This window comes from Copidosoma floridanum, unplaced genomic scaffold, assembly GCF_036245765.1.
Source record: "Copidosoma floridanum isolate Cflo_tuat_1 unplaced genomic scaffold, Cflo_Japanese_pri ptg000007l, whole genome shotgun sequence".
NCBI classification, from domain to species: Eukaryota; Metazoa; Arthropoda; class Insecta; order Hymenoptera; family Encyrtidae; genus Copidosoma; species Copidosoma floridanum.
This window is the reverse complement of record NW_028321884.1, coordinates 7,025,217-7,052,823: the sequence shown is the minus strand read 5'-3', so window position 1 is coordinate 7,052,823 and position 27,607 is coordinate 7,025,217. Positions and strand designations below refer to the sequence as shown.

The 27,607-nt window shown below is 46.3% G+C and overlaps 1 protein-coding gene across 1 annotated transcript in view; it reads right to left on the bottom strand.

Moving 5' to 3' along the window:
- Lar (tyrosine-protein phosphatase Lar) overlaps positions 1-27,607 on the bottom strand; it is a 198,904-nt gene that overhangs the window by 69,788 nt on the left and 101,509 nt on the right. Inside the window, exons 4-5 of the mRNA XM_089589068.1 lie at positions 16,773-16,907; positions 14,839-14,994 (exon numbers count right to left, since the gene is read on the bottom strand). Coding sequence (XP_089445194.1) covers positions 14,839-14,994; positions 16,773-16,907 — 291 coding nt within the window. The remainder of the gene's footprint in view (positions 1-14,838; positions 14,995-16,772; positions 16,908-27,607) is intronic.

Below are 27,607 nucleotides of genomic sequence, written 5' to 3'. Positions count from 1 at the left end.
CTGATTTGAACAGTATGCATTAATATTGCCACCATTTTTTTTCGATTTAACAATTCAATTTATTCTGATTCAGTGAAATTCTGCAGTGCTGCCAGCTGTTTTAAACGTATAATTGTTTACGGCTCTTAATTATTTAGGGAGAATAAATCACGTCGGATCGATACGAGACTTTTTCCGTGAAGATGAGCTACGACGATGACGACGGCGAGGATGACCATCGCAGAAGCCGCTTAATTTCGGACAAACACAAGCGCAGTTTGGCCAAACTGCGGCCCAGTGCGTAGCTCCAACTAATTAGCTGGTGGCAGCGCACCTACAAGGATTTAGGTTGGCTTTCACCTCTCTGCTTTCGCTCGAGGCGTCCCCGGTCCCCACATGGTGGCTCGAGCCATTGTCAATATATGATCATCGCATCTGTCGTCGCCGTCTCGTAGCAGCCCTACCACAGAGAACCTGCCTAGTTAGGCGTGCCTCCTTGTGTACGTGTACATTGCCCATGTCTCTATTTGCGAGGCTAGGCACCATTTTCGAGGCAAGTGGCAACTTCAATAGCGCTTAAGCTCACCCTCACTTCGACCCTCCTCCCCCCCCCAGCCTCGGGTCCTGTATTCCGTCTCTGATCGTCTCCTTTCCCTCCCGACGCGCATAGAATTTCAATTCGAATGGATCCTCCTCGATGTGTTGGTAAATTTATGTGAAATGCGCGTCCTTCAGGCTATACAGCTACGACTCTCTCCGTTTGCATCTTACATTAGATCCATTTGAACGTCGTGACGCAAGCCTGCGGGAAGATTCATACGTACCCCCTACTGCTACTATTCCATATTTTCTTAATTTTCGTCAAGCCCAAAGTGAAAAAAAAATCTGACGCAACATTGGTACCTTGAAAAAGGGAATGAACGTGGGACGAGTGAGCATTGCATCGGTAAGAAAATAATCAAACGATGTACACGCTGCAGCAACAAAAGTTGTAAAGGAAAGACCACTGGACCATCGCGTAAAAGGAACTCCACCGAGGCGAACCTATCCGAGCACTGATCGCTAAGTAATACCCCTCGGTTCCTCTAGCTACAACTAAAATAAAACTACGGCGAAAAGTGACTTGAGGGTAGAGGGCCGAAGGTCTTCCGAGTAAAGACTGCCTCGGCCAAAAGTGCGCAGTCCAGTCCGAGTAAAAGTCGACTACTGGATTCGTCGGCCAACATTTTCCCGGCTCGGCTTGCCTGCTCCTTTTTTGCTCGAATGACACCAAAGTAGCCGGCTGAGTATACTTTTCATTAGAGCGGCAGGCAGTTCACTGGCGCGTACTCCCTTTACTACCCTATCCTTGGTATCCTATGCCCCGTTTGTCGAGGCTTCTGCGCGAACTCTCTTACATCCTACTGAGCGCTCTAAGGATTTTTGTTTTCGACACACCTATGGGTACATTAAGAGATGACGTGTACGAGCGACAATGATTATAATAACCCCCGACTGGAAATCATCCAGGGCGCGTGAGGAAGAAAGTGGAGGTCGGCGCGAGAGAAATATCAATTACTTTAAAAGTTCCCGGGCTCCTCGCCATTAATATTCATCACTCGGCTGTATGATGTATGCACTTGCGGTAGCTCTCGCCACTTCCTACTCATCGCTCCTGACGCAACCAGAAACACCCCCCGAGGCACTGATCTCTTCCCTTCCTCCTCAAAAGTCCTCCCCCCCTTCACTCGCCCGGTTGGTACAGCGAGCATAAGAGCGGCTACTGTTGCGCGCAGACGAGAAAAGTTACCTTATTCGGTCCACAGACGCATCAATTCCACCCCCGTGGCTCTTGCAAACCCTGGAGTTGGCTTCTTCTTTGCTTTCCTTTTACAGCAGCTCTTTTTCAGGCGTCTCTCTTCTTGGCACCGCCAGCATTTTCTTCCGCCCTCTCCTCCAGCGAACACGCGCAGTCTCTCGTCTGACGCTTCCAGGGATGAGCGTCTTTCCTCCATTAGTATAATTGCCACGAAGCTGCCCGCATCCCATAGCTCGGGGCTCTTGAGTCAAGGATGCGGGACAGACGCTTTGTGACGTTATCCGTGCGCGCGTCAGCCCAAATAATTCCCCCCAACGCTCCTCTAGACTAATTATTTAGATGCGCCCAGGATGGCTAACTCGCCCTGAATCTCCACCCCGCAGCGTCTTAGCACTCGCTTTAAGTTCGCTGCGTGGTTTGACACGGTATGACAATACTCGCGTATTCCTCCAAGAAATTTGGCTCGAGGGTTCAATTGTCTTTTGTTATTTAATTTAATTTAATTTTGTTTATTTATTTATTTATTTATTTTTTCAATGATATATTTTTACTAATACAGTTTGACGTGGGCTCTGCTTGGGCAAATGGATACGTCTGGCAGGTCGTTATTTCATTAATGTTTCAATCGTTCTAAATTAAGGTATGTGTCAGTTGGATTTAAAAGTGGGTCATTTGCGAACGGTTATTTCACAAGTGACGTAGATGAATATGCAGCTGCATTAAAAAAAGATTGTGATGACCAATGGACCTATTTTGCGCGCATCGTCTCTACTCTTGTGCAAATTGAACTACATCAGTTAGTTAAATTTTTTAAAAGTTAATTGATCCCGAAGATCCAGGGAAAATAAAAAATAATGATGAACTATCACAGGTGTCGATTGAAAAAAGCTGCTAATAGACAAACCGAGGAAGGATCAGTCAAATTGTCAATACGTTTGGTGTAACCTTTCTCTATTATCTCGTTCTGTTTTCCTATTTTCCATCATTTCGAGATGCACATTGCACAGAGTAGGCGAGACAATTCACGAAACGTCCAGCAACTGTTGATCAGACTCCTCGTGATATTTCAGAACTTTCGCAATATTCCACTTCCTGCGTTGTGTCTTTGTCTCCGTAGCTGCAGCGTCTGTCACTGCCAAGCGAGTGATAAAAGTTTCACAAAATCATAAATTCATTGCCAACGCGAAACACCATTTCTGAACTGGTTATGTTACCCGTACAATTGAATAGAGATGGTTTTTTTTACATCCCAGTAAGAGTTAGCATTCTCTTAAAAACCATTACTTTACGATGTCTGACTATATGCTGATTTTTCTACTAAGAAGTTTTTTTATTTATTCTTAAAAATGTATAAGATGGGGTAACTTTGAATCATGGTATATAAAAAAAATTGTATATTTTTTAGTGTCCGACAACACATCGATTGTACTACTTAAACATTAAAATTTTATTTTAAATGTCACTATGTTTCAAAAACAGAAGTACAAGTATGGGGATAAAATTATGAATCATTTCACGATGTCTGTCCTGCATAGACCGAACAACTAAAAAGTTTAAGGTATGCCATGGATTAATAACTGCAAGAAATTATAAGTCAAGTTAAATCTCAATTGGTAAGGGCAAACGGTGACATTATTCGGTGTCTGACCACATACTGATTATACTACTTAAAAGTTAAGATTCTATTTTTGTATTTACATAAGTAAATGATACACAACATTAAAAACTGAGTGGTAAATGGTAGGGCAGAATTATGAATCGTTACATGCTGTCTGACCTAATATTGATCGTACTACTGAAAAACTCGGGGGGGAAAAAAAAAACTAATAATAACCAAACACGAGTAGTCGGAAAGAGATATTGTGATATGATTTTTTGCAGCGGCTCCCAAATTAAGTGTAAACAGAGAGGGAGAAACGGAGCGTGAAAAAGTGCGAGTGGAAAAAGAATGGACGAGGAGAGGCACGAGATGGAGAGCGAAAATAAAGAAAGAAAAGAGCAGAGCGAACGTGTGAAAGATAGAAAGTAAAAAGAGGAGGTTGGAGAGAGAGAGAGTAGAGTGAGTGAGCGAGGGGTGGGAAGTGGAAGCGAGAGCGAGTCCATTGTGCTCGGCTCTTCATTGAGCAACACAAAAAAGGGCCTCGCGTCACACTGGAGCGTTTTTCCGCCGAGAGCTAACTTTGCGCCAATGCTCAGGCGATCAAGTTCGCCCGCGTTCATTGTTTCAACTGCTAGAAAAAAAAAGAGAAAAAAAAAAGCCAAATCAACGCTGGTAGTTTGTGGGCTTTATTATTTCGCGATGGACTGTTTCATACCCCAAAGAACAAGCAAAAGAAAGAAGAATCGGTTGCTTTTTCGATTTCACGCAAATATTATGCGAGCGCTTGGAAAAATATTTGCCTCCTTCCCCCGCGTGCACGTACATCGCACGAGCATGTACATTTTGTACGCACAACGTATACACGAGTGGGCACACCATTCATCATGCAACGGTGCCCTGGCATGTCCATTCTCGTTGGCTCGCACGTGTTTGTTTTGCATTAATTACTTTCGCGCTCGCGGAAAAAACATTCGCGGGCTCTGCCTCGGTCTCGTTAAAAATTACTCACGAGCTTTCTTTACCCTCGACATTCGAAACATTCTTCAAAGACCACCATCGTGGCCTTTTTACCGTATGACCTCCATTAAAAAACGGAAAAAGTCCAAGCCTCGAAATTAATTGCTCCGCAATTTTCAGAAACAAAAAAAAGTCACGGGATAAAAATTTTCTCCTTGCCTGGCTGTGCGTAATTTGCGCAACCACTTGTGTACTCGCGGAAGCAGAAACGTCCCCCCTTGTGCTTCGTTAAGAGAAGGGACGCTCACGCTAGATTAGAACCGCCCTTGCACTCTTTGTCCAAAGAGGAACGGTCTCTCTCTCGCTCCTGAGTCCTTCCGCTCCTTGTCTTCAATTCCCGTCAATTTGAAATAAGACCCGGCCCCTCCTCGGCCACCCATCAGCTCGAAAACGCAAATCGCTCTTCTCCGCGCCCCTCTTTGGCCGTCTCCTCGATCCTCGATATAAATCACGAGTGCTCTCAACGTGTTCCCGCGTACGAACAGAGAGCGTCTCTCTCCTCACGGTTCCTGCATTCGCGTGCATATGGCTAGACGCGAATGCCGCCGTGATAAATTGCCTAATTATAATCCGTGGAAAGCGAGTGTCTCCTCCTCCTCCATCTGCGCGACGTTAATTGAAGGCGTCTATGACCTCTAATTAGCCTCCTCCTCGTGCTTCCCATCTGCGACCCTCTGTTCGTCTTGATTATTCCTCCGGTAAGGACGGCGCGTGTGTGCGTGTGCGAAGAGCAGTACCTATTTTTCCCTCGCGCGGTACGGGTAAACGACACGCACACGGTAATAATTGCGGCAACTTCATCAAGTTTACCGGTCATTAGTACCTAATGAAATGCACTAATTCTCCGTTGGGCAGCTATTTGCACGCGCAATTGTCATTTTTTATTTTTCTCCGAATCGCCGAGGGGTGATGTTTTGCGCGGCGGAGTTGTTTTATGGGCGCGGTTTGATTTCCGACCGTCGAAGGGATGCACGGAGAACCGAGTGGTTTTCCATTTCACCCGGGGCGCTCATCTGCATTTCTATGGCAACCTATCTGTACATATGCCTGCCACACACGTGTCAAATTCACGTGTCACGCGCGCTGCCGAAATTCTAGAGTCAAGATTTTCGCGGATGTAGTTCATCCTCCGGAAAATTGTCGGTGAAACGTATTTCACAGTTTCCTTCGAGCTCGCCGTCAAACTCGATTCCCGGAGCCATTAAACACCGATCCGAGCGAAAAAAGCCGGGAGACACCGATGGGCGTGAGTTTACACGGGGTTCTTCCAAATCAGGGGTAGCCGTGGTTTTATGTCACTCGCGTCGTTACAGCACGCGGAAGATCAAAGTGCACCGACTAGAAATGAGCCTCCCAGGAGAATTCTAGTGACCACGGGTTGCTTCTATTGCGAAACCATCCAACGATTACAACCCTCTTGCCCATTTGGAGACCGAAGGACGATTATCTTGTCGCGTGTCCGCGAAAAATAAAAAATTCATTGTTCATCCCTCGACACCGTTGTTTTTTCTGAAATGGCCGTGGGGAAAAAAAGAGATACCCCTCCAACGGTGTAATCTCCCGTGGAATTCCAGTTGGGGGATATAACTCTCTCTTTCTCTTTCGTTTGGTCCTCGCGCGCGGACAAAGCCGGAGATAAATATGAGTCCGACCTCTAAAAGCCATTGAAAAAGCAGTCAGCCGCCAGAGCTAGGAGGGATATAACAGACGCGCGTGTGACCCCCCATCGAGTTGATAGAGAGTGAGGTAAGGGATTGGGGGGAGAAATCAAGTATTTAATCGATTGAAAAAATTCGATTCCACGCCGCTCGAAAGGGCAAGGGGAGGTGGCATGAATTCGGCATTATTTTACTGTATTTCAATGCACATCGAAGGTGCCAGATCCAAACTTTTCTTTTCATTTTCTTTCTTTTTCCCACCTTTCTTCTGGTGTAACCCCACAGCTCACATGACGGTAAATACGAGCATATTATGGCCTTGCACGCGTGCGAAAATCACCGGGACGCATCGACAGTATACGTACGTATAGCAAAGTTTTTATCAACGCTGGATCGTCAAAGTTTTGTCCCGAACGAGGGAGGGGTAAACTAAAGAAAAGGAAACCTGCGAAGTAGGGGCTATCGCCGTTTGGCTATCACGAGCCCTCATAGTTCGATGCACACCCGGACAACTAGGACAGACCATCAGTCTCGGGGGGGGGGATAAGAGATAACATGCTCTTCCTTCGTTCCACCTACACACACACACACACACACACACAAGATAGCATGTAAGGCATATGTGCGTACATAGAAGAGGCAAAGGACGGGGGCAAACGAGCCGTCTATCGGTCATATTAAGTAGTTTCGGAGCCTGCGCCCGGAATACCGCCGCTGAACTTTCATCCCCACGGCGCGGGGCCCTTTAATCTCGCTGCATTAGCCGCGAGCAGTTCTGAGGAAAGCTCACAAAGAGATCCATATACGTACGGCGATGTTCGTGTCTCGAATGGGCGCAACGCCCGCGAGGCTGGCCGGGAAAATGAGAGGCAAGGAGCGGAGGAGGAGGCTGCCGAGGCCCAAGGAAGAGCCGATCGCGCGGAAGGACGTTAACTCTACTGCTTCCTCCTCCTCCTTCCTTTGCATGGCATCGATCGAGGGCCACTGCGGTTGTATCATCAATGGCGGGACGGTATAATTAGATCGGGTGCGCAATTAGCCCTGCCGTTCGTCCGTTGCGATGCGATACCATACGGCTTTCATCGGGATGTTTAATAAATTTTAAAAAACCGTACAATACACTGATCCCACGAGCCACCTTGCAGTGAGGGCCTGTTAGTGTGCCTAATAACACAGTACGGAGCATGTTTGTCAAGCACGGACAGCAGAGTACGGGAAAACAATTCAACCTTTGCTTCGACAGTGGGCGTCTCGATAATTGAACCCCAGTCCACTAGAGCAAGATCATGGTGTGATATCCAAGGGTTGTCAACTTGCTGATAAGAAACTATATCATCCGAGAGGTTGGTGCATATGTAGTCAATCATCAGTTGTGAACCTTCAACTCGATGAGTGAAGTCAAACGGTACTCGCTCTAGACCCAAAGTCAGTAATGATTGATGGAGAATGCGTAGGTTGGCAGTCCGATATTTGGCCGACTCAAGAACGTAAACAGCCACACCACCTCCACCACGTCCAATGCGATCGTTCCTCAGCAGCGTGTACCCATTTATATGCACCTGTCGGTTAGGGATATGAGGCTTCAACAAAGACTCACTGATCCCAAAAATATGAAGACGGTGATCAAGTATAATGTCACGAATGTCCACAAAATGCGCCACAAGTGACTGAGAATTAGTATGGCCAAACACAAAATTACGCTTGGTAAAACCATTAAGATTAGTCGCCATAGCTGATATTTCGGGACTTACGCTCAATCCTCAATCGAAGTATGGCGCACTTGGACACATCAAAGGCTGAGTGAGTAACATTATCACGCTTTCCTGTGAGACAATTTATGCACTTGGGTTGCGATCTCGATTTACATGTCTTACTTTCGTGAGCTTCAGCGCAGAATCCACATGCTGTATATCATTGCCACAATTCTGAGCGATATGGCCAAAGCCCTGACACTTATAACATTGCCTAAGACTGACATGGTAAGCAAAGCCAGACTGCAGCCAGCTCAGATAGATACGTGAGCGCCTAAACAAGTGAACACGTGCAGCAGGTGTAACTTGAACAATACAAGACCGATATTTCTTCTTCCCTGCCTAGTAGATTAAGGAGACGTTGTTAGATGAACAGCCGGGTAAATTCTGTTTGATGATACCGTCAACTATTTCGTCCTTTGAAAAGGTAACCAGTATATCGTGTACTATAATACGTGGCAATAGCTTATCTTCTTTCTTCACTTCAAGTCCAATGTCTTTAAGAGCAGAGCAGGTAGCTAAGGCTGCAAGTCCCTCTCCTTCGATGACAACATTCTTCTTAGCCAACATGTTCACACGATCTACATGAATTTTTAGGTTCGACGCTTTCACTTTACCCATCAGCGTACTCCTCCAATAGAATCTTCCGACTTTCGCTCGTCCTGACAAGAAGCTTAGCAATGTCCTCTTCAGTAAGCCTGTTCCCTTGGTTCGCCCTGGGCAAAGTACAATCAGAGAAACTGTCACTCTCGCTACTCTCACTCACAGCTCAGGTTAGCAGGCAACATAAAGTCATGCACAATAATGCAGCAAACGACCCAGTCAGGCACATAGTAGATACTTAAGGCAGGTATGGCCACGATCGGCAACAGGTATCAAGCCAAGCCGCGAGAGTGATGATACAACCAATCGGACACACGCCAACAAAATTAAGGTTAGGAGATGACAGGATGTTGAGAGTATCGTGAAGAAATCGGTACTGTGCTGTTTAAATAACTTTTGTGCGAGAAAGAGGCCTTTCGAAACTCCGCGGCGATCCATTATGTATACGCCCAAAAGGAGGTACGGAGGGCGAAGCATAACGAAGGCAGAATATCGGGGATAACGAGTTTTGACGAAATACAAAGAAGGGGAGCGCACTTGCCGAGAGAGACTTGCTAATTTTTCGTTCGAGGCGGCGGTCGTGTCTATATACCTTCGATGTCTATTTTCTCTTCGAGAGAGAGAGAGACCACGGCAATTGAATCGTTTACAAGGAACGAATTTTCATCTTCTCGCACAATGCAGGGGCTCGGATACCCGTAGTACATATATATACACGGAACTCCTTACGAGCTTCATCTCCGGCTCCCGAACGACTTCCTGCCATTTTCTGGGGTTTTTTTTCTTCTTCTTTTTTTTCCTTCCACCATCGAGTTGGGCACGGTATACGTACACAGTGGCAGTTCGAAGGAGAAGGAAGCTATACCCTACTGCCGACTCGCGGAAGTTGCTCGGCTTCTCTCTCTCTCTCTCTCCCTGCAGACTTTGGGTGTTTCTAGTTCGCAGGTGTATATATAAAGTACCGAGCGTTGCTCCTTAATTCTTTTCAAACAAGATTTCTGCCGTTTCATTCTCTATCCGCCCGCGCGCATGTATATATGTACCCTCGGATAAATCTCCGGTGCAGCGTTTGTTTTCCTTTATTATTTTTTCCCTCCCGCTCTTACTATCTGTTTATTCAATAGTTCCGGTACTTTTGTATCGCAGAGAAATAACGACGATGATAATAACAATGAGGGTAAAAATTAACGGCGAGCTGTTATACCTAAAGGGTAAAGGGGATCGCATGTAAGCCGTGAAAGGAAAGTAGCTGCCGGTGCCGCTGAAAGCCTGCCCGAGAAGGAGTAGGCGGGACGTAGCCTTGCCATTCTTCAGGGCTCCACGATCTTCCCGACCATTCAGCGGGTGGGGTTGGTGGGGGGGGGTGGAAGATAGAGGCGGCAAACGGCTATTGTTAAATGCCTCGGCATTATCCGGCGCGCGAAAGGTTCAATTTGTTTTGCCCGCAGCTCTCCTCTCTTTCCCTCTGGCTTTCCGGGACGACTTCTTGCGCCCCCGCCACTCTAGCCTTCCATTATCGCTCTACTTTTTCAACGTACCGCCCTGTTCTCTATTCTCCGCTTCTCACCCGTCCCGCTCTTTCTTGCCCTTCCTCTTTTTTTTTTTTTGCTCTTTCGGTAGGAAGGGTGTCTACTGTCTGCTTTTACTTTTTGCCTGTCGTGATTTTCGGTGGAGGCAACCTGATATTCCCTCGACTCTCGCTAAGGATACGAGTTTTCTTCGCCATTGATTGTTTCAACGAGTACTTCTGACTCGAAAATAAAAAAACAATGGACAACAAGAAAACACTCCTTTCGCGTCACTTGTTGCGTTTTAATTTTTAAGTAAATTCTTGTTTACAATCATCTCGTAGGTGGTATAAAATTTCCTCTATCCGTAGCCAGTAGTTAGGCAAAATTAAGAGAAAAAGAGTAAAATACTTTCTGTGAAAAAAGATAATTCGTGTACAAACACCGAGAGACAAAGAGAGAGATAGAGAGGGAGAACATGGAAATTAGGAAGGTATGTATACAGAGGAGGGAGGCTCTCGGGCGACGACGGGGCTATAATTTATGTGCCAATTAATTGGTAATTAAGGGGTGGCCACTTTTTCGAGCAAATTAAATTCAAGCCCCTCGAGCCTTCCGAATCCCCGCCCCCCTGACGATTCCCTTATCGCTTTCTTTGCTCACACCCAAGCACGCGCACACACACGACCGACGAGAGAAGCAAAGTTGACGGTTCTTCTCGCGAGGGAAGAACAAGAAGAAGAGGGAAGAGAAACACGAGGGCGCGTCCTTTTTCTCCCTTCGGAACAGCCTCTCGAAAGCGTCTGCAGCTCGGCAAGAGTTTCCACGGGGTGTTTTTTCAGCCCCTCCGCCGCGGCAACTTCAAAACTTCTGTCTCGGGCTTTTTTGGACCAACGTGGCCGCATCCGCCTCTAGATCAGTCCTTAATCGAGACTCGGCCTCCGCCCACTTTCTCTTCTTTTCTCTCGATCCTTCTCCTCCCGCTCGAAGCTAAAATCTGCCACACGGAGGTAGGGGGGGTAGACTTGGCGCAGTTGTCGCTGTTGATTTCCACTTTGATTCATTAGGGGTAGGGGGGACCCTTTTACTTTTTTGCCGGCAGAATTTGCGGCTGACAAGTTGGAGGAGCGGGCGATCAACGCGATGAGCTCACGGAACAAAAGTTTCATTGTTACCCCTTTTTTTTCACCCCTACCCGCGGCGTTTGATTCCGTTCAGTGTTGGTGACGTTGTTTTTGTTTCCCCGAATAACGAGAGTCCGATAAATCAAATTCGTTCTGCGTCCGTACCCCCTCGACTTGTGTTTGGGGAAAAAATAAAAGTAGAGTGGCAAGAAAGGGACGAATTTACTTGGAATAGGAGTGGCCTAATTGCTTGTTCAATTAATTGAGAAAGTTGCCGTTGTCGTTGGAAAAAAAAATTAAAAAAAAAATAAAAAAACGAAAGCGGTGGAGGAGCGAAGCGCAGAAGGCGACGATATCGAGGGTGTTGATCCGCAGGGGCGCGCAAACTTGCTGGCGAAGCTCTTGTAATTTTGTCCCGGAAAGCGTCCTCTCTAATTTCCCGTTTCCCGGCCCGTGTCTCCGAACTCGCGCACAATGACAACGCCGGCGCTCGAGCCTTTTCCTTGCTGCGCGCGCGCTGTCATTTGACGGACGAAAGCTGGGGGTTTTCTTTCCTTCTGTTTTTCGATCCGCCTCCTCCTACGCTCGAGCTTGGCAGACGAAAAAATTTCGTCATTTGTTGAAAAACAATTGCAACAATTTGTCTCTGGTGTTTGACACTTTAACTCCATTCATCAAAGAAAAAGTCATACCACCAATGATTGGTTAAAAAAAAAAAAATAATAATAATAATAAGGTCACAAAGGTTGCAATGCCACGTATGTAATATTTGTCGCTCCCCATGGAGAGCCAAGTAACGATTGGACGGGAGCGGAGTTTTTTCATCGAATCTCTTGTCCATCACTTTTGGAAAATCCAACGCAATGCCAGAAGAAACCATCAACGAAACGTCAATCCAACGCGATGAATCTTCGCGCGAAACGAGCACAAAAATGCCCATGTTCAAAAAAAAAAAACCCCCGTGGAAAGCAGCTTTTCCCTCCCGACGCGAACAAGGAGCAGCGCCCAACAAAACAATGACGCGACCGCGACAGTCCTGTCATTCAGCGGCTTTCTTTGACTCACTCTCCTCCGCTCGGAGGAACACGTATGCCTTCCGCGACATGAAAAGAAATAGATAAGAAAAGCTGTCGCACTGGCGTGTGTATAGGTATATGTATACGTCGTTGTGTGTGAGTTGGCGGGGCGCAACGGTGGTACAGAAAGCTCCTTCCGCTCGGGTGAGTCGAGAGAAGCGCGGAGGGAAAAAAAACGCGCGCGCCTGCTCGTGACAATAAGTGACAGATGCATTTAACGGCTCGGCGTTCGATGGAGACGCGGACCCCGAGAAAGAGATCATCTCTCGCTTATCTTCTGCTGCTAAAGCGTTGGCTCGGGGGAAAAAAAAAAAATAACTGGGGGCGCTCCGTTACATCGGAGAATGAAATAAATGCGCCGAGAGTTTTTTTTCCCGTTCAACGGGTGACAGCTTCGGCGCCTCGCAGCTTTTGTCGCCCAATGTCCTTGGCAAATGTGGCGAGAAAATAAATAAATGTGCTTTTAAATATACTGCACAAGTTTCGGTTAAAAATAATTGTTTGACTGCTACCGTAGCTGTACATGAAATGACCAATGAAGTATTCACGGACGAGCAAACGGAGACGCCGCTACTATGCATTTCCCGCTTCTTTTCATCGTTTGCTTTTTTTTTCTCGGCATCTCATTCAACACAAACATTTTTTACTGAAGGTACAAAATTTTCATCAAAAGAGAAATGGAAAAAAGCTTCTTGACTGTACCCACCAGCGACGACCACAAGAGAAGAAGAAGGAAGAGGAGGAGACCCCGTGGCGTCCAAAGAAAGGAGTCTTCAATGCGCCGAGTAAAATTCCGCTAATTAAGCATTCAAGCTCGATACATAGACCCGCACGTTTTTTTTCGCTCCTCGTGAATATTATACTTATCCCCGTCGAGAAGAAAAGATGCCGTACAGCCGGGAGATTCCAAGAATCAATGAACCGCTGGTACACTCTGTGGGGAAATTTTCTTCCGCAAATGTCCTCTCGAGCTTTCCTCGTTAAATTCTTTCGCTCCGACTGTAGAACTCGCGAACGGATGTACGGAGCTGTATTTTTAAATTAAATAAACCCAGAGCATTGAACGAGTCTTCTTGTTCGGGAAGTACCTGTTAAAGCGAGTTTCCAGCGAAAAGTCGAGGGTTCCGCGTAAAAAATACAAGGAACAAGGAAAAAAACGTACCAATCGTCCTCCACACACAAACCACACCGCAAACGCGTTTCCAATCGCGTCGTCGAGGTGTACGTGTCTCCGCACGAGAAAATTGTCTCCGAGATCCCCACCGCGGCTCGTTGTCACGCGCCAACGTCGCGGGCTTGTTTTCATTACAGCCGAGGACGTAACAATAGCGACAAATCCAATGGCGCCGTATCCGCTACGGCTGATGATATCTCCGGGAGAAGGAGGAGTAGGGGCTTCTACGGGGCAATGAAGCGCCTCTTCCGAGCTCGTCGCTGCATACGACCTGCTCTCCGGAATCTTCCCTGGAATGCCGGTCGCGCGACACCGATGGATCGCCTCGGCTGGAATTCTATATCTCTCCTTGTCTCGCGTGGTTCTCTATACTTGCCTGCACGATGATGGTTTGCTGGATTTACCAAAGCTCGGAGATTCTTCGTTACGGAGGGGAGTACGTCGCAAAGACAAGTAGTAGAGGTCAATCACCGGTCAGACAGACAAGTTGGAGCCGGATAGAACGTGGTATAATCGAATTTATAGCTCCAAACTGTCCTCGAGCTACGTAGGTACTTGGAAGCTCAGAGAGAGAGAGTCGAGGCGCAAGACGGCCGTAAGGGAGCAAAGTCACGCCGACGACAGCGTAAACCGTATAAACTCGATGCCCCATAACCGTGTATACAGGGGGATTGGGGTCGGGTCCTGCTACCACCTCCATTTGGCCGTAAGCGATATCGGAGCTAAGCAACGACTCGCAGTGCCCATGGCTCCCGGTAACTTCCTCCGTGGGAATAGTTCTCGAAGCTGGCGAACGCTCCTATGGCCGAGTGCCTTTTTTTTTCTCCCCCACTCCAAGTTGGGAGTGAGTGGTGGGAAAAATTGAAACTACAAGTACTGATAAACACTGTACCGTTGTATCGGAGTGACAAGTTGTGGGCCCTTTTTCATGGGACAAAAATACCGAAGCTCCGACGTAGAAAGGAATTCGAGGATTTCGAGGCGCAGCCTTATTCCGAGCCCGGACGGAGGCGATTAAGCAATTTCGTGGGACGTGCACGCTATACTCCGTACCTCGTACTTTGTCGAATTGGGGAGGTAAGCGCAAGTCTCTCGGGAAAACAGCCCACCCCGTGTACTTCTTTTCCATTAAGCGCCTTTCCGGCTGGCCGACGGTAGTAGGGCGACCTTGGTAACGTTAAGACGCTCGCTCAGGAAGGAGAACGATGTATTTAATTTCGACGGCTCCCGACGCCGTTCCGAGGTAATGGCGATTAAACGCGCTGCTTTCCGGCACTCGCAGTTCAACTTTTTGATTTGGGACACTCCAACTACGGGAGGAGGGAGTCACGGAGCTATGGAAAATAGTATCGTAAAATCAAGCCAGGGCTCTTATAATGGCCATAATGGCTGTTTCGATGTTCCTCAATGGACTGCTCATTAATGTAGGAGTTAAGAATCGAGGGCAACTTAATGGTCATTGGTGTTTCGAAGTATCAAGTCCAAAGATATAATTGACGATGGAATGACGTGACGCGTATAGAACGAGGGGTAAGGTTCCTTTGACTTACCGTCGTGAACTGTGAGGGTCGCCGTAGCGGAGACCGCGTCGCCCACGCCGTTTTCCGCGAAGCACTCGTACTCGACGCCATTGCGAGCCGATTTGACTGGCTCGATCCGCAGCAGCGTGCCGTTGTCGTACTGGTGGACGAAGAACCGCGCTTGCGCTTCTGTGAACAAAAAAAAAGGGAAAAATTACGTGATGTAGCCCCAGAAAGCTCATAAATTTTGCGTTCTCGAGTGCTACCGAGTTGAAAAGAAGAAAAAAGAAAAAATATCTTAATGGAGCTGTTTATTTGGGATTGCTTTTTTTTTTTTTTTGTACACCAAGTGCCGTTTCGCGTATCGCGTTTTCTGAAAAGCCCGAGGAGCGCACTTGGTATAATATTATCATCATCATCTGGTAAATAAACGCAATTTCGTGCGCCAATTTATATTCCCTGTTTTGCCGCGCTTTTCTATTCACGGATGAAGGATATACGTCATTACGGCTGTAGCTGGGCAAAAAAAAAAAGCGAGCGAGAGAAGTGCAGGTAGTAAGCGGCGCTTCATTTTTCGACGGATGTGCCCGGTAATCCCCGACGCTCTATTTAACCCTTTAATTGGCAAATACAGCGATCTACTTTAACGATGTCTACTTTAAAGCTCTCCGGTGCGCTCGCGGGCGTAGGGTGCCTCTGTTATACCAACGAAGCGTGTGTTGGAGGGAGGATGGACCATCTCTTGCCCGGCGTACCCTTTATTCAACATTAAACCATCGTTTTACAAGCTTTACATTTCACCTCGGCGGTGGCGGCGTCCTCGGGCTTTTCGCGTTAAATACACCCTGCGTAGCGAAATGAAAAATGCATTGCATAATTTCCCAGCCGACCTTTTCTTGTTTGTTTCTTTATTGAATCCTGCCGATATAACGCTTAGATATGAAACTTTTTTTTCCCCCTTGCCATAGTAGAGTGGAGCAGCTCACCGAGCACTTGATTCAAAATAATTCCAATGAAATTACGGTTGTATTCAATTTCCTGGGACAGCTTCGACTCGTTGCTTGACTTATTAGTACATACTCTTGGCACCATAATTAGCTTGATTCGCGATTTCCTTCTCAGTCATCGTTTACTGGGATGAAAATAGCGCGACCGGATGTCTCGGAGATATCATGGAACGAAACTCGAGCCAAAGTATCCAGCCACACGCGGATACGTTGAACAACGTTGGCGGTGAATAATTGATCCTTGTTCATTTTAGCTAGTACAGCGAATGTATTTTTTTTTTTTTTTTTTTTTTCACGCGTTCGCTGGTTCACTGGTTTCGTTCGTCCGACTCTTTCCTTGGGATCGGCAATTTGCGCCTGCAAGCTCTGGTACACGGCAAACGAAAGTCCAGATAGCGATGCAGCTAAATTAAAGTTTGGCCGATTCGCCCCCGAGAGCATAGTAGTACGGAGGGCAAGCAAAGAGGAGACTAGAGTTTTATGTGCTTCGGAAAAATGCTTTTTTGCTTGCGGGCGTCACTCTCCTCCCTCGATACCGTGCCCACCTGTTTTTTTTTTTTTTTTTTTTTTTTTTTTGTACTTTGTTCCATTTAGCTGCTGCGCAGCGTGAACTAGTTATTGGATTGTTCCTTTTTGTCTCATTTTTATTTTTTTTTTAGTGATAACAGTTTCTTTTTGTGAGAAAATAATGGAGCGACTCGATTCGTCGGTTTTGCGGGAGTGAATGACAAAAACGATGATTTGCTGTCATGTGGTATGTAAAGCCATTATAAGTTCATTTTAAAAAAATTGTCTTTGATGATTTAGCAATACGGCGCTTTTTTTGTTTTTTGATGACTTGACAAAGGAAACAAAATTGACAGGAAGTAAAGCATGCAGCGATTGAAGGAAAAAAAAAAACAAAACATGATATAACCAGAGGGTGGTTTTGATCGTCTAAAAAAGCCAACTACTCACGCTTACTAATTTTTCTGCTGTTTTTCCGCCAGTGAATCTGCGGCGGTGGTGAGCCCGAGGCGCTGCAGAAGAAGCTCGCAATGCCACCGGCCTTCACCGACTGGGACTGCGGCTTGACCAAGAACCTCGGCGGGTCTGTCAACAGAAAAAACATCCAATACATTTACTCGATCCTTTTTTTTCAGATTTGGCTGAAATATTTTATATGTATTTATCTTATATTTACAGCACATTGTAAAACATGTAAAATTCATCGTATGCAAAGGGGGGGAACATGGAAATTCGATATTTCCTGCGGGGGGTGTACCGCATGAAACGATTATCCATAAAATATTAAATTCCTACCTTTAAAAGATAGCATAAAAAGTTATACCCTGGATGCTTTGCGCGCCTTTTCTTTACATAAAAATTCTCTCGAGCTTCATACAACGGCAGCACGTGCATTTGGAAAATATTAACGAGCAGAGTACCCAATAAATCTTGACGTAAGCTTCAAGTGGCACCAACTATGGGCCGTTATTTAACCAAATTTTGTTGTTAGCAGCATACTCACTATTACAAAGATGAAAAAAAAAAAAAAAAAAGTAATGTAGCTACAGGAGAGTCACCCTTGTATTGTCCATACCATCAACACTCTGTACGAAAATGTATTGAAAAAGTCACAAAGACGCCATTGCCCGCGTACAATACAGCCTCGCATTACCGTAGTTGCGGTCGCGTTCCGCGTTTCAATGGTCCTGCGGTGAAACGCTTAAAATGAAGTGCTGCAGTGGAATTCGCGCACGCACATTCACGTACAGGTGCACAAAAACAGCCCAATGGTGGTTGTAATGCAACGCAGAGACGAACGACCGAGCAAGCGCGAGGAATTTTATTAATTAGCTCGCGCGCGACCGGCGAACGATACTTTTGGTTATTCGTTACCCACGACCGAGTCGTCGTGGTCACGCCAATGAACTCGAGTTGCGATGGTTGGTTGTTTTTTTTTTTTTTTTTTACTTTTCGCTCGATTGCTCGTCGCCACGCGTCTTTTACTGCTTACGCGGGCTCTCTTCGTTTTCGATTCGATGGAGCAACAATACGTAATAACACGCGGTAACACGCCCGCGCGGGCATTATGTTGCGTGATTATTCATTACTTTCGCGTGCGCGCTCGACGAGATGAATTTCAAATGGATCTATAAATTTAGGGATTGATTTTAATTTAATAATAATTGCGTTTCGTGCGCGCATGGGCGATCGCGTGCTTTTAATGTGTAATGGCTAATAGTGGTGATTCAATGTGTACGCATATATATATATGGACCCCAGCAGATGAATGGTATTAAATTCATACCAATAGCCAACGCCTTATTTCAACTGATTGGGATTGTATGTGTATACGGGGTTGTAATTCAATTGCAAATTTTCAATGTAAAATCAAATAATGCGATATCGATTATCTGCTGCTCGCATTAGAAGAATTATGCTCGGTAATATTTAATGCGTTTAAAAGCACTTTGGATCGATATGTCTGTCGGTACTGTAAAATTCAGTCTGATGGGTCATCGAGTACATTATTACCCGTCGAATAATCATGTCATCGTGTGACTGATCCCTATATCAGGATGGTCATGAATCATTTATGCAATAACGCAAAAATGGGATTTTGTAAAAGTTACTAATTCGGGGTGATGGAATATCGCAAATTTTCGAAATGAGCAGTAGGTACCATTTACGAGCAGCGGTTCAATAATGTAAAAGAAAAAATTAATTGACAATGCTTTGAATAGGCGATGTCAAAACCAAACTAATTGATGATAAAAATGTATTGTTTTACCCAAGTGCATTTTATCGAGGTAGTGATACCCTTTTTGCTTACATGACTCACAATAATTTAGTGTATTCATTCCCTGAAATTTTTCTTAACAAAAATTACTGGTTTCCATTTGGTACTCAAAGATTATTAAATGATATCCATTGTGAAAGAATATTGGCATTGGTGACTGGTAATAAAAATACTCACTATCTAGATGAACCAAAAGGATATCGCTTGTACTCCTCGTTTGGATCATGTGCTAACTTACATTAGTGATTCACCAGCGTTAGAATCTCATTTGCAAGAAAAAGTAATTAAACCAGAATACAGTCAAAGGAAAGAATGGCAATTTGACATGAAGAAGACGGAGCCAAGGACTAATTTGGGTTCCTGTATCTCCAAAGTTGGAGAAAATTTAATTTACGCCTTTGTTTAAATTAACGAGAAAGAGTCGTTTAGTTAGCCCTTTTATGTTCCATGTAGGGTTTTTTTTTTTTTTTTTTTTTTTATCTTGTCAGAATTATCTCAACCTAGAAATTACCAAGCAGTTTTTCCACTTGTGTTAATTACTGCTGGCCGAGAAAGACAATGCAGCTCTTGTTGTCGGCGGGGGGTGCACCGCTCTTTTATCAGCCCAAGAACAATTCCCTTCATGCTGGAAATTTTTTGAAATTACCCCCCCATAAGGAACAACCGAATGGCAAGACAATCCCCGAGCTCTTAAGTTTTTACCCGTTCCAGAAGTGCGCGCAGCTCTGGTGGGAAAAAAGGTGGAAAATCCGAAATGGACGACCACTCGGTGCGATAAAACACAGCGTCCGCCTCGTCAGTTGTGTATTAGCGGGGAAAAAGTAAAAATACATCCAGAGCCGGCGAGCAAGTGACGATGAAAAAAAAAAAAAAAGGAGAGAATGCGGGCTTTTGCTGCTCGGCTTCTCCCTCGAAACGCTGTCTATGAGCCACATATATATGTATGTACGTATACACACAGCTGATGAGAAAAACAGCATCCAGAAAGAACTCTCGTGTCTTTTATTAACCCTTTTCGGCTTAAGGGGGGTTCATCTCTCCACCAGACAAACGACCGACAGATCCGGCGATTGGGAAAAATTGAAAGGCTCCCATTCCCTCCCATCTTTTCTCGTGACCGGTAATCGAGAGGAGCTCACCGAAGGCTCCATTTATATCCGTTTCGCTAAAAGTGCCACATGCGCTCCCGTGCAAGCCTCGCGGAAATAAAAATGTTCAGCTGATGGCAAAAGAAAACGCGAGCGATTGACGCAGGCGTGCACCGGGCGCGGGTAAACAACGGAGGAACCGGCGAGCTCGTTTGAATTAAATTAAATTAATATTTGCCCTCCGTTCCGATCGCCGTCATCCCATGTCCGCGGGCGCACACAGTGCACGTAGGGGCCGTTAAAACGCGAGCGAGGTCCGCGCAATTATTTATGATAAACTCGCGCTCGCAAACTCGTCGGAGATTGGTCTGTTGTGAAGCAGCGCGCACATGGGGCCAGGAGCTCGCAATCACTGCACCTCTGCCTTTTTTTTTCGCCCTCCCTTCTCCATTTCCCTTTCCCCCGCACACGCACGTGCATCCAACACAGCGGAGAACGCGATCGGAAATTACCGCTCGCCAGCGCCGCGAGCTCTCGCGCGGAAATCGATTGATTAAATTGTTTTGTATCCCCCGCTCGTCGGGGCATTTTTCGCTGCTGCTGGGGATCTTTTTTTTTCCTCCTCCTCCTCGTCATGGTGCCCCCTCGGTTTCCCTTTGACGCGCCGTGACGCCCAGTGCTTCGTGCAGCATACGGGAGCGATTTTTTAACGGCAGTGCTCGGAGGATGCGGGCCAATAAATAGTGCAGCGACAAAACGAAGGGAAGAAAATTGTACATCGGCTACGAGAAGGACGATTGGGAAGGATGGAGTGACGTTGGCGATTCATGAGAACAATGGGCAAGAGGAGGAGGAGGAGGTACGAATCACCGAGCAGGGGTGCGATTAGAAATATTAAAAGCATTTTTTACAGCGCCTCGGGACGGACAAAGGGTTCGACGAGACATTTGAAGACACGTTGTAGCTGTTGACAAAATAGTCAGGCTAGGAATAGCTCGCGATTGATTTTACTGCTCTCTCGCTTCGAACAGGATGTCAATTGTACAAACAAACACGTGACAGATCGTATTTTGAGCGACAGTCGAGAGGTGAATTTTACCTCGTCTTCGAGCATGAATTATTAAAAGACGGCGTGTGAGACTACAATTTTAATGCATAAGTACCAGCGTCACGTTGAATGTGTAATTTGATTTCAAGACGACGGAGGCGAGGAGTCGCATTTCTATCATTGGACCTTTCATAGGAAATTCAGGCTGCAACGATTATGACACGGTTACAATTGTCATGTCGCACAAACGCTCAAATTGGTCGAAAATTATAATAACGAGAGCCCTCCATTTCTGCAATTCGATAAGAAAATGAGTAAATTCGTTTACAGTTGTCAAGTTTTACTTTGCAATGTGTGCATTTAAAGTCGCGTTAAACGGTACAAAGAGAAAAAGCCTCGTTAGCGATGAATAGCGAGAGATGTCTGAGAGGGATGAGTGGGAAGGGGGGGGGCGTGTAATAATCCTTGCTGTGCTAAAACAAGGACTGCAATCTACGCAGCAAAAGCAGATCATCGCGTAAAGAAAAAAAAAAAAAAAAAAAAAAAAGAGTGCACGGCTCGCCGATGAAAGCTGCAGCAGCCGGTGTGTTTTCTCTCCCATGCCCCCCCACTCGTGTGCAGTGGTATGTATACGTACAAATGCGTAGTTGCGATATATCATTTGTGATAAAGTGTTGGAAATTACATCGAATGGTGGCAGGGCGCGTCGGGATATTCGATACACGATATCAACAGTATTCATAACATTTCTGACACGCGTGTTCTGATAATATTAATGACACCCGGTGCTCTCTCTGTGCCTCTCTTTTCTCTCTCCCTTTTTGTGTCCCCTCTCGCTCGCGTGACGGATACGCAAAGCCAGTGGATAAAATCAGCGTGCGGCCGTACAGATAGCAGTCCTCGATTTTGCTTCTCTCTTTTTTTTTTTTTTTTTTTTTTTTTTTTTTTTTTTTTTTTTTTGTTCCCTTCCCTTTACCCACGTACGCGAGCGAGAAAAATAAAAACGGACGCGTGCACAGCTGTCATTGAGGCTTGACAACGGTAAAGAGGGGACATTCTATTCCCAGGAATTTGTCGGGCTTACCAAAAATGCGGTTGCTCCAAAGAGCTATGTATATATAGAATGGAATATGTGGAATTGTTAATCGATGCTTCGCTTCACGAGTCGCAAGGGGTTGGAATTTTCATTTGGTTTTGAAATAGCCGTAGGGGTATTACCATGACTCGTTGAAACGTGCGCATTTACGACATACCTAACTATGGGGACCGATGAGCCAACTCGGCCGTGAAAGCAATCCGAAGTACAGCTTTGGAGAAATTTAAATGTGAAAGAGGAAAATCCAAGGATGAGGGCCGGGAGGGACACGTCGAAGCGACACGGTTGGACGGTGACGGACAAATAGGCGCGCAGGTATATGTATGCGCGATGGTGGACAGGAGGACAAGAGAACGGGGGAGCTGGAGGGAAGAAGGGGCCGGAAAGCCCAGAGACTCGTTTAGGCAGTGATGGGGCACATCTCGAAACAACAATCCCGCTTCAACCGAGGGAATGTCCAAGTTTCGACACGAGGCTTCCCGGGGTCGGCTCGCTCTCGTAACTTGGCGGTCCACGACCAAGGAGGGGAGAGAACAAGAGTCCACAAGACGAGTACGGGACAGGTATGCAAAGCGATTGTGTTTAGGGTGGCTCCTCGTCACTGGATATACGTACACGAGAGAAAAGGGATGATTTCCATTAGACGGCAAATCGGGAGGCGCGAAGGGACGAGAGCGGGACTGCATCTGGTGACTCGTTCCTACCTTGGCCGTCGAATGATTTCGAATCAGCGTGCCTGCCGGCCCGGATAATTCAATTTGAATATGTATTTCAATCCCACGCTCGGCCCGCAGGATTCACCCCCGTCCTCGATCCTCTTTCTCTTTGCGCGCTGTCCCGCTCGGATTTTCTCGTCCTGGCTTCTGATATTTTTGTTACAGCTCTCTCGCATGCGGGGGCTCCCTTTTTATTTCATCGAAAGAGTTGGCTTTGATTTTTACTTTTTTTTTCCCCATTCAATCGTTTCGTCCAAAAGAGTTGTTTTTTATGGATTCGGGAGGGTGAAAAACAGAAAAAAAAAATGTTCCCGCTCTCTTGTGTACGTGAAATTTATCTCAAAAAAAAAAAAAAAAAAAAAAAAAAAATCCATCTCTATGCGATGATCCTCGGTTGAGTTTCCAATTAAAAATAATACCCCGACAATTACACGGGCAGGGAGCATCGATGGGCGGACGAGGGAGCGAAAGTTGCACGGCTGTGATGAGAATTCTTTAACCCCCTGGCTTGAAATTCTCATGCACCGGGAAGACGAGGAGAAGGAGGAGAAGAAGAGATACGGCGTGGAGCTCTTTTCATTAAATATTCCAAGCGGCGCCGGGTATAGCGAGTTGCAGCAGCGCCAACAGCAGAAAAACGAGAAACCGGAAGCCCGCCGAGATGGAGGAGGGGGGGAAAAAATAATAGTAATAAAAGGGGCGCGGAAGAAGAAGAGAGTAAGAACGGAGGGCGATGTAAAACAAGCAGCGCCACGCCGGGAGAAAGAAGAAAAAAAAGGCCCGCGGAGCTGCTGGTAAAAGATTGTTTTGGCCGGGCGCCACGCTGGATACGAAAGTTTTCCGAGTTAATCATACCATTAGATCTCGCCGAGTCTCTTTCGGATTACTACTTCTGTCTCCCTCTCGCTCGCGCTTCCAGACGACGAGGACAGTAATTGTGACAGTGAACGGGACTGCGGAAGTAGTTGCACCCCCTACCCACCCTACGGTACATCCATATCATATACACACCCCCTGGCATACGCGCGCACTTTCTTCCCCCGTAATACACCCCACGACGCGAACCTGCACCGAATTTATGCAAATGCATGCCACCGATGCTCTAAATAAGTATATAGGTGATTCGCACAACGCCCTTTCATTTCCATCTTCGGAGCATCATCGAGGAGACAGTGTCCTCGAGACTCATCACAGAGCTTGTAACTTTAAAGCTGTACCGATCGTCCGGGGAATCCACTCGCGTTCACTTGGGGATATTTTTTTACCCTCTTGCTTTCGAATTTCAAGGGAGCTCGGCTGATCACAAGGACGCGCCTTTCGTACTTACTCGTATCTGGGCCCCTATTCGTAGTCGCACTTTTGGCACTTGGTGTTTTAAACTACCTAATTGTAGAGCACTTATCTTCCCCCGGTGGAGTCCCCTTTTATCAAAACTCGTCTAGTAGTTGAATTTTCAAAACCATCCCCTCGACTAATTTCTCTGGTCCTACTGTCCCCTCGTGCAATTAGCGAGCTGCGCGTGTTTTGAGTTCTCTCGAAAGCACACGTCGTGGATTTTGTTGTTCGGACAAAATTTATTTGCGTCTCTTTGATGAATAAAAAAAAGAAACGTGTTGTAGGTGGGGAGTGCGAGTCGCCAGATTTTTCAGTAAAAATGCAGAGACGCAAGAGAGAAAATAGACACGAGTCGAAAAATCGCCGGGGCGGAATGTCATTAGTAAATGATTCCGCGGCATCAAAATAATTGCTGGAGTAATAATGTATTCCAGGTCGCAGCCACGGCAAAGTTAAATGAGACAGCGCTGGTAAAGAGGGCCGTTTTCTCACCCTTTCCCGCTCCGGTAATTCACATCCCGAAACTGGGCTTTCGAGCGCGAGAGCTCCCTCCCACCTTTCTACCCTTCCCTCCGAGAGCGTATGTGCATTGCATACGCGTGTTTTTTTTTTTACCCACAAACGAAAGAGCTTTTAGGACGCGGAGTCAACACACACCCGAAGGGGAAAAAAACGAGGGATGAGATGTGGGAAAAAAAGGGGGAGAGACGCGTGCGCTTGGCCAGGCATTTTCATTTGGAAATGAGGAAGGGTTTTATGCAACTCGAGCCACCCTCCCTGCACGCCTCGGCCGCGTATAATGGACGGGCCAGAATGAGATACGATCCGATTTCCTCGACCCTATGCAAGATTCCGGTTACATGGTGTACCTATCGGTTTTTCGGAAAATCCCAACAATGAGCCCGCAAAGAAAACTAATAATAAATGGTAGTTTGGCAATGATGAGCACAACGGGGGTCTCGCTCGGGAGGGTCGTTGCGCGCGAGAGCGTAAAAACGCGCGCGGCTAAAGTCTCAGAATACAAATGGCGCGATCAATTCTGGCAGCAACAGCCACGCCGAGGGCAGAGGGAGATCGAGAGGGGGCTATAAATAAAAGCCGAATCCGTCGGTACGGAGCGGCGTACAACACGGCAACAACAACAACGGCGACAACGGCAACGTGTAACGTCGTGTACACGGGGGTATGGGGGCCGAGCAACATTCGGCAAAGTGCAGTGGGCGCGGGGGGGCTCGAGTCAGGAAGCCTGGAGAGGCAAAAATTTGAAATTCAATGCACCGCCGGCGTCGGGGGAGGGGCAAAAATACACATTAGCGGATTTAAAATTTAGATTCGGCCGTCTCCTTCTCGTGAAATTGAGCGTGGGGGCTCGCTCGCTCTCGTATTGGCCCGAGATGGAAAAATGTCGCGCTCGATTTCTTTAATTCCGAGCCGCTGCTCCCTTTTGCCCGGAACCACCTGCCGTTGGCCAACACCCGAGTGGCGCATTGACTATGGAGTGCGGGCCACTTTTCATAAATTGGTCTCACTCGTGGGATTTTTTTGCTGCTCGTAACTTGGTGAGTTATTTGCCTATCGTGGGGGTTGGTAATTTTTTTTTTTTTTTTTTTTTTACTCTTACACGTATTTTTTTCTTCATGAGTAAGTATTTTGAGGAATTTCGTAATTGCACGATTGCTTCGTACATCATATTTTAGAGTAAAATGTAAATCATGAATAATTTCAAATGTACATTAAATATAAAAGTAACAATAATAAGACATTCTTAAATCTATAGTGACAAGACAATGACGAATATAATGGAAATGTGAGGATGTTGTTGTTTCAGGTACAGACACTTACTTGACAGGTAGGTGATGAATCCAGAGTTGCTGTTGTTTTCTGGAAATAGTGACGTTGAGTCAAACTGTTTGCAGAGCGCCGCACACCGTAAGAGTCCTCAGAGCGATTGCACAACGCAAGCATTTTTTTTTCTATTCATATGTACACCTAGATTTTCCGTGCGATGTAAATTTTCTCTTTTTTTTTCCCCCAACAATATACGTCGTTCGGTATTCACGTAGGGGAGCAATTTCTCAGTGGGGGATGAGCAAAAAAGCAGTCTTACACCTAAATGTAATGACATTCCAATAAATGTCTTTGTCTTACAACACATAAAATTACAAGACATATGTTTGCAGAAACAGTTTCGATGTATGAGTTTGCCTCAAATTCCCCAACAATAACTACAAGTCCCCAATAACCCAAGGATCCGTTAAGAAGCGAAAAAAGTCAAACGGATCAGTGCCACGCTGACGCATGAAATCCGCTACTTATTTTTGCGTGGCATCAAGTTCGTTTGCCGGCTACGGAGGTGGAAAAACGCGAAAAGGAGTGGAAAGGAGGGTGGCCGAAGCTAAGAAATCCTCGGCAAGCCCGAGCATAATGGAAGCGTGGGTTGATGTGAGTATACAGTGCAGACGACAGAGCCACGCTACTCTCTCTCTACCTGCGACTCCTCTCGTCGCAAGTAACGTTATTATGCACCGGATGGGAGGCACTAACGGCCTTTCCGCCCCGTGAAAATCCTTCCGAGTGCCACCGGCGCGTCTACGGGAATTTCCTCCCCCTCGCTTCTTCTTCTTCTTCTTCGCGGCTGCTTCCTTTTCACCTGTCCGAAATGTGCCGAAGTGTACGAAACGAAGTCAACGCGGTTCGGATTCAAACCACATTTGTTGCCGAGGCGAAATTTTATTTTTCCAGTCCCGCCTGTCAACTGGGCTTGAAAGCTTTTCGAACAATCCGCTTTCGCCTCGTATTGCAGGCGAGAGGGAGAAATTCATTTTTGCTCCAAGGATACAATACACGTATTTTTTTTTTTTTTTTTTTTTTTTTTTTTTACTTGCAGGATGAATAATGGCGCGTGGTTAAGACGCTTCAAAGTTCACCTGTACACGTATATCGGGGAGGGGGAGATACATGAGCCAAGCTCGAGTGAATTTATCAACTGCTGGAGCTGAAAATTGATTGCCAAAGTGGAGGGGGTGTATATATATTTTTAACCCTCAAGATCGAGCAGTCAAACATCACGGATCATGGGATATTCATACGGCCGGTCCAGCCTGCGCCGGGAAAGAAGAGGCGAAGGGTCTGCTCTATGAAAAACGGGCGTCCTACCTATACACACCCCCTTTTACCCATCGAACTGTTGATAAATAGCAGTGGCGCGCCACGAGTTATCGCTCAAAGTGTGCCAGGGAGAGGGGCCGATTGAAAAATTCTCACCGTCTAGTTGTTTGGTTTTTCCTTTCTCTCTGTTCCTCCACCATCAACTAAACACAGGCCGCGTGCATAAATCTCCCGACCGACTCTACGTGGCATAATCGTGACGTTGAGTGGCCAATGGGGTGGTACGCGGGCGCCTCCTATGAATTTGTTATGCAGAACGACGGACTAACTATCGACCAGTGCAGATAAGGCTTGGGCGCTCTGGCATTTTGCAAAGTCACGTTTGAAGAAGAAAAAAAAGAACACTACTTACGCGGTCACTCTGCGAGAGGTAAAAAAAAAAAACGATAATAGATGACGCGTGTAAGGGGGTTGTGATATGGGACGCTTTACAGTCTCGCCAAAGGCTACTCTGTGTGTGTCACCCGTGTCGTAATTGCCAGTCAACCAAAGAAACATGGGTACATTTTTCACCATCCTCCCCATCCCCTTTGCCGATTCATTTATTCATTTTCCG